This window comes from Prorops nasuta, unplaced genomic scaffold (genome assembly GCF_024137725.1).
Source record: "Prorops nasuta isolate Cenicafe-Biocafe unplaced genomic scaffold, Cenicafe_Pnas_1.2 PNAS00024, whole genome shotgun sequence".
NCBI lineage: Eukaryota > Metazoa > Arthropoda > Insecta > Hymenoptera > Bethylidae > Prorops > Prorops nasuta.
Window position 1 is genome coordinate 3,167,846 of NW_027116821.1, and position 6,977 is coordinate 3,174,822.

At 33.6% G+C, this 6,977-nt stretch overlaps 1 protein-coding gene across 1 annotated transcript; it reads left to right on the forward strand.

Annotated features, from left to right (window-relative positions):
- Window positions 1–134: 134 nt before the first annotated feature.
- LOC136781670 (uncharacterized) lies at window positions 135–4,644 on the forward strand. The gene is made up of 10 exons (XM_066740603.1): window positions 135–287; window positions 378–579; window positions 640–772; window positions 1,212–1,369; window positions 1,446–1,716; window positions 1,848–2,052; window positions 2,379–2,792; window positions 2,873–3,082; window positions 3,435–3,668; window positions 3,759–4,644. The coding sequence occupies exons 1-10, from the start codon at window positions 206–208 to the stop codon at window positions 3,920–3,922; spliced, it is 2,073 nt and encodes a 690-aa protein (XP_066596700.1). The 5' UTR covers window positions 135–205; the 3' UTR covers window positions 3,923–4,644.
- The last annotated feature ends 2,333 nt before the right edge of the window (window positions 4,645–6,977 follow it).

A 6,977-nucleotide genomic window follows, 5' to 3' on the forward strand; every position in this document is an offset into this window, starting at 1 on the left:
TTAACAATGAATGCCATGTAAATTTATAATTAGCCCATAATACGTCAGCACTGTGGCACTCAATTACGAGATTAATTAAGCTGATAAAGAAAGTGAAAATAACCGCACTCGGTGCAAGTAGTCGTGAAAAACTATCCTGCTTGATTGGACATTGAAGAAAAGAACAAAGAAATTAATATAAGAATAAGAGGGCACAAAGATTCAAATGATGAAGTCCCTTTTCATCATTTATATTTCTCGGTTGATAATCTTTCTGACAACATTGCGGTTTATCCATTGTGCCAAAGGTAAAATAAATTGTTACAAAAAAAAACAATATATATGTAGTGTTCTTAAAAAAAATAAAAACCAACTAATTTAATAAAAAAAAAACAAAGATTATTCACTGGATAAAACTTGGACAAGATCTTCGGAACATTTTCAACGAAAACTTCGACAATTGGAAAAGGAGACCAGTTTTAATAATTCTCGATTAATTTGGTCTACCTCGGAAGAGTGTGCGAGACCTTGCGAGGACGGAGCACCACCAAAAAATTGCTATTACCATTTTCAAATTGAATTTTATAATTCTATGAACGAGTAAGTTCTTCAAAAATAAATGAAGAACGTTGCAATTAATCACAAGTCTCTACGTTTTAGTAATTGTAACAAATGTCGTCCTGATAACAAACAACATTTATACAACCGTCCACGTTGCGAGTGCATAGTGGCTGATGGAATTCAGAGGACAATTTTGTCGTTAAATCGAATGCTTCCTGGTCCAAGTATTCAGGTACACGTGAAATCTCGTTTATTAGTAATTTTAGAAAATTTTCAGAAAATACAAAAGTTTACATAATATTTAAAAAATACTTATGTAGGTTTAGGCATCTATGAAGGCACAAATAAAGACTGTAGGCACTTATTTCTTTATTTTTGTATCCTAATTAATGGAAAAGTTGAATTTTTATCTAATTTTGATTCGAAAAACATTTTCAGGAGGAAATTAAAATAATTTTAGGATTCGTATCATTCTATTCCACATATAATTAATAAAATCAAATTAATATATAGAAACTAATTTTTATATCACGAGCTTATCAAATTTATTTTACTTTGCCAAAATCCAGCTCACAATTTTCCCTTTCTACCCTCCCATATTCTACATAAATATTTGGAAATATTTGATAAACTTTTGTGTTATTCGAGAATGCTAATACCGAGAAACATAGGTCTGCCTGAACGACAGAGTAGTCGTGGACGTTGAAAATCTCGCTGATGGAATCGAGGCCAGCATTCATTTTCATGGTCTGCATCAAAGAGGCTATCAATACTTTGATGGTGTGCCACATTTAACGCAATGTCCCATAGCCACTGGAAAAACATTCAGGCAAAATTCTTTTATGAAAATATCGAGATCCCTTCCTTATAATATCTAAGAACTAATTAATTATTCATTATAACAGATATTATTTCGAGGCGAAACAACAAGGAACCCACTACTACCACTCCCACGTATCTCTCTACACAGTCGATGGCCAATTTGGCTCTCTGGTTGTTCGTACCCCACCCAGCCTTGATCCTCACTTTCATCTGTACGACGAGGACTTACCAGAGCACGTGCTTATAATTTGTGATTGGCTCCACGATTTATCAATTTTCCGACATATTGGCTACTTTTATACCAATTTCGAGGGTACTGATAGTATTCTACTCAATGGGAAAGGCAGATACGTTGTAAGTCTCGAGAATTAATGATAAAAAATTTATATCACACAACATCAGGACGATTTTTGGAATCTTCTTGATCTCGTGTTGACCTTGAATGAAAGTTAGCTGGATATACTTAAAAGTATAATTATTTTCAGAATTATTACGATGGAAAAGTTTTCAGCAGCGAATTGGAGAAGTATGAAGTTCAGAGAGGGAAGAGATATCGTTTTAGAATAATATCAGCAGTAGTTATTTCTTGCTTAATAAAAATATCCGTTGTTCAGCACCCTTTGACCGTTATAGCCATCGATGGAAATGACATTGAACCAGTGACCGTTGACCAAGTTGTTTTAAATTCGGGTAATTATGATTCTATGTATGTGACTTTAACGAATTTCTCGTTTTATATTCAGATAATCCTCAAAAACAAACACAAATACATACACATACAAAGCTTGAGAGAAATTATTACTATTATTTCATGGCATCCTGTTTATGTGTGTGTACATTGTTCATACGAATTTTTATTGATACTTCAGCAAATATATAGTCTATCCAAGACTATTTTCAACATTATAATCTTTTACAAAAGTATCTTTGCTAAAGGAAAAAATTTACGTATGATCAACTCAACGTACAAATGTACCAGTGACGTCACTAATATACAACCATTGGAATTCCTTCAGGGGATCGAGTAGACGTGATTCTAACGGCCGATAAACCAATCGCAACTTACATAATGAAAATTGAGAGTCCGGGAGACTGCCAAGCAGACGGTGAGTCAATAGCAAACTTTCCGGTTGCCATTATTAAGTACAAAGTGGAACCGGAAGTCCTCCCGTTTCCTCTGATCAAGGAGAGACGGAAAGAACGTTCGTTGGAGAACAGAATGTCCATCTTCAATCCAATAAACATGTCCTTTTGCGACGATAATCGGTCTCATATGATTTGCTATCAGAATTTGATACCGATTGCGAAGATCGATGACAGATTACTCCAAGTGGTACCGGATTATCGATTCATTCTGCCATTTTCATTCTTCATCTTCGACAGGACCAACGACGTCATGTTTCAAACAGATTCCTATACACCTCATTTTCGTAAGTATTCTTTGGTAATTGAGTTATGCAAACTGTTTATATTTTTTAATGGAACTTCTTGATTGTCCTTGTGCATTCAGTGATAGTAACCGGAAGAAGCGTTACCAGTATGATGGATGGAATCACGCACAAAGATGCAGCGGTTCCACCTTTATCTCAGAGGAACCAGGATTTAGGAATTTCTTGCAATTCTGCAAATATGCCTAAAGACTGCGAACCACCTTGCAACTGCTTCCATAAATATGATGTTAAGAAAGATTCGATTGTTGAAATAATAGCTTATGATGAAAGTAAGTTTATAAGCCTGCTATCTCCTCTATCCATATATGTATATATGTATATATCTCCTTCTTTTTTAATATTAACTCTTTAATTAAACATTGCGAGTTACAATAAGCTTTAGCAGTTTATAAAATTTTAATTGTGAGATCTTTTATGTTCATTTTTTTAGATACATTAGCTATTCCTAAATCAGAGAACTTTGTGTATTAATTTTAATCCCTTGTTATTTAGTGTGCAAGTTATAAACAAAGATTTTAAAATTGATGCATTTAATCATGAGATATATGCAATTGAAAATATTCTGTTAAACTAATTTATATTGTGTAAACAAATTACTAAATAATAAATAATGTTAATTAGGTCCTTGGAGGATGGTTCTTCATGCTTTTCATCTTCATGGTCACTCCTTTCATATATTTGATATTGGCCAATTCCCTGGCGTCGATAAACTCTCCAAAGAACATTTATCTCCAGTTATTGCAAAACATGAACAAAAATTGCGCAATAAGGAATACGTTAATCCACCTGCCAAGGATTCCTTAAATGCTCCCTTACGAGGTTATTTCATCATTCGATTTATCGCTGATAATCCAGGTAAGAGACGAGTGTTCTATCGATTTAATTGTTCGAAAAATTTCTTAAAATAAAATTCGTTTAATATTTTGTTTTTATTTATTTTTACAGGTTGGTGGCTCTTCCATTGTCATTTAGTATGGCATCATGGTACAGGAATGGCAATGGTATTCCACGTTGGCGAGGACTCCGATTTACCACCGGTTCCTCCAAATTTTCCGGAATGTAGCAATTTCACCCCAACTCCAGTTTTTCATAACAACACTGGCAAATAAAATTATGGTGGATTCGCCAATTTTTATTAAATATATAGTTGTTTCTCAATATTTTGCAAACATGTTTTTGAACTCTAAATTTGTGAACTTTATAAAGATGTTTTAAGGTCATGGATCCAATCAATGAGAAAGAAAATTTAAAAAATATTATTTTTAAAGGGCATGTGTGTATTGACAGTTATACAGCAATTCCATCTGAAATCTTAATTCTTTTTCAGAAAACAACATTATTTGAAGATTTATTTCAATTTTAGCAACTGCTTTATGACTCTTGAAATAGAATCTTTAGACTGACTCTGAAATAATCAATAAAACTAAAAAATAATTACTATTTTATGAAATTAAAGTCGAAATTTCTAAATCTAATTGTTTTATATAAAATATGCTTCTCTAAAACTTCAAAAGCCTTTGCTGAAAATATAAACCTTATAGCACTAATATCCTCAGGATATCCATAGAACGACCTAAAAACTAAGAAAGTCCCCTAAATAGTATGGTTTCATGGTAATATTTCAAATAAAACTGATTTGTGTGCAAAATCGATATCCACCTTGCTTTTAAGATATATAGCTATATGAAAATAATGATAATATTAAATGACATCGTATTTTAAAAAAATAAATTGTTATAAAAAAACGACCTGTTATTTATTAATTTTTTATAGATATAACATTAATACAAAAAACACAGCAAGTTATCGTACGAATGAGAAAAATATTAAAAATAAAAGAATGAAAAATCTTATTCAAAGTCATTAGTGGTTTCTATAACTGTATCCACCAGCTTATTTACCATTTATTTAATAACAACAATTCTTTTCGTATTAGAGTAGAAAAATAAGGTGCAATTTATTCACATTTCGCAAACGGAAATGCTAAGACATGACTGCAACTGGCGGTAGACGATAGGAATTTCCGGAACGGAAACCAGAAATTGGAAAGTACCAAGCAATATGTCGCACCTGATTGGCGCGATCCAATACGGCCCTGCTTACAACCAATCAGTTGCGATTACTCGATACGCTCCAATATCCGGTCCTCGTTCCGGATGGTTCTATTGTCTACCGCCTGTTCCAGACTCCAGTTACATTTTTGAAGCACCACGTGCGCGTGTCAGTGAATCGCGCGCGTCTGTTTTTTTTTCGAAATCACTGACATTTTTTAACCAGTCGCGATTAAAAATAATTTAACAGAATATTTTCCGTCACATATATAGATGTTATTTAATTATTATTTTATTATAATTTTACGAGGTTTGATAAAAATTTAATACGTTTATTTTATTAAAGTATTTTGGCATAAACGCGCATAACTTTAATTTAAAAATGTTTGTATTCAGATTTCTGTTTAAAAATAATAAAATAATATTTTGCATTATATAATAATAGAATGCACTTATGTGGTGAAAATAAAAGTTTAAAAATCTTTAACAATTCTTCGAACAAACGTAAAATTTTAAATAAGGTCAATGCAAGGTGCGAGTGTTTTGGTGCAGCGGTCAAGGACACCGGCCTCAAGGGCTCTCACAGACTGTAAGTTAAAATATTATTGATTTCTAAGTTCAATGAAATCGAAAATTAAATTGAGAGAATTTAAGTCAATAATTTTGTTTTTTTTTTCTTTGTTACAGTGGGCGACCTCGTTTTGGGGTGAAAGTGCGCGTATCGGACATCGTGTCGTAAAGTGAACTTTTAAACTTTCGCGTCGTAATGTGTAATTTAAATGTCCGAGTCGTTTAGCGCGCGTAGTGTTTTTAAAACAATTTTCGTCGTGTCTATAGCAACAAGTGAAACACCCGCTTCGCGAAATAAAATTGAAATATCCGTGTTTTGGAGTGCGCGTAATTCCGTTTAAAACCCCGCGCCGCGTAGTTTTAATTTAAATTAAAAATTTCGCGAGTAATATCATCGACGCGTCTCAAGGTCATCCCCATCGTCCTTCACACATCATCGCATCCTGCAAATAAGATCATCAGTGGAGTTTCGCCGAACGAGTGAGTCCCACGGGTAAAACCGTGGAATTTTTTTACCAACCAAAGGATGACCGAAAACCTACCGGTAGGTTCCAGTCTGCCCTCCTTCGGTTCAAATTATTTCTTGTTTCTTTTTCTTCCATGTTTTTCAGCTTCTTCAATGCGATTACATTTATTTTGCGTGTATTTTTCTTTCAGGTTTAGTTCTTCGATATCCTAGGTAGGCCCTTTAACATAGCGTTTTAGTCAGGCATTATAGTTTGCGGTGTTAAGTAGGCTTTCTTTTTCAGGTAATTCACTGGGAAACGCCATGCGCAAGATAAAGTGGATAAGGACTAAAAGCTTTTAAAAATGCGATAGCTGACAATCGGCAAGTGATTTATTGTTACTATACAGAGAGAGCGATTCACTTATTCGTCTACCTTTGTTTATTAACAAGAAATCACAATCTCGATTGTCGACCATCGCATTTTTAGTTTTTCGTACTTATCCACTTTATTTGGCAGTCCCTATATAAACTTAAATGAAATTTAGCGATTATGAAGGTTATTATATTTATTTTGCTGTCCAAGAGTATTTACTTATAACAAAATTAAACTGACGCAGTTAAAGCATTTTTTCTTAACTTACAGTTATAATACTCGACTAATATTTTATTAGCGTAATAAATTTTCATCTGAAAATTAAATCTCGCCATATCCTTTGTTTAATTAAAATAAAATGACTCACCTTAGGAAAAGGAATCAAAAGGTGGTCAGACTAGTCTGTCTAACTATTCTTTCTGAATAAGCCCTGACTTATTCCACTGATCCTGATCCGATTTATCACTTGCTAAAGCCTCTTCACTAGATTAAGATCAGTCTAGGGTGGTGTGGTGTTTTTTCTTCGTAAGTGACATCACTGCGGAAAGTTACGTGTTACGTCCTTGGAATGATAGATAATGCCACGGTGGCGCCACCTAGTGGCCAAGAATCGCAAATGCTGTGACAGCTACCCCCCTCCCTCACAATAGAATCGTCGACTTTCAACTAACTTCACACCATTCCTTATCTACATAACCAATTTTCTATAGTTAAATATGCAC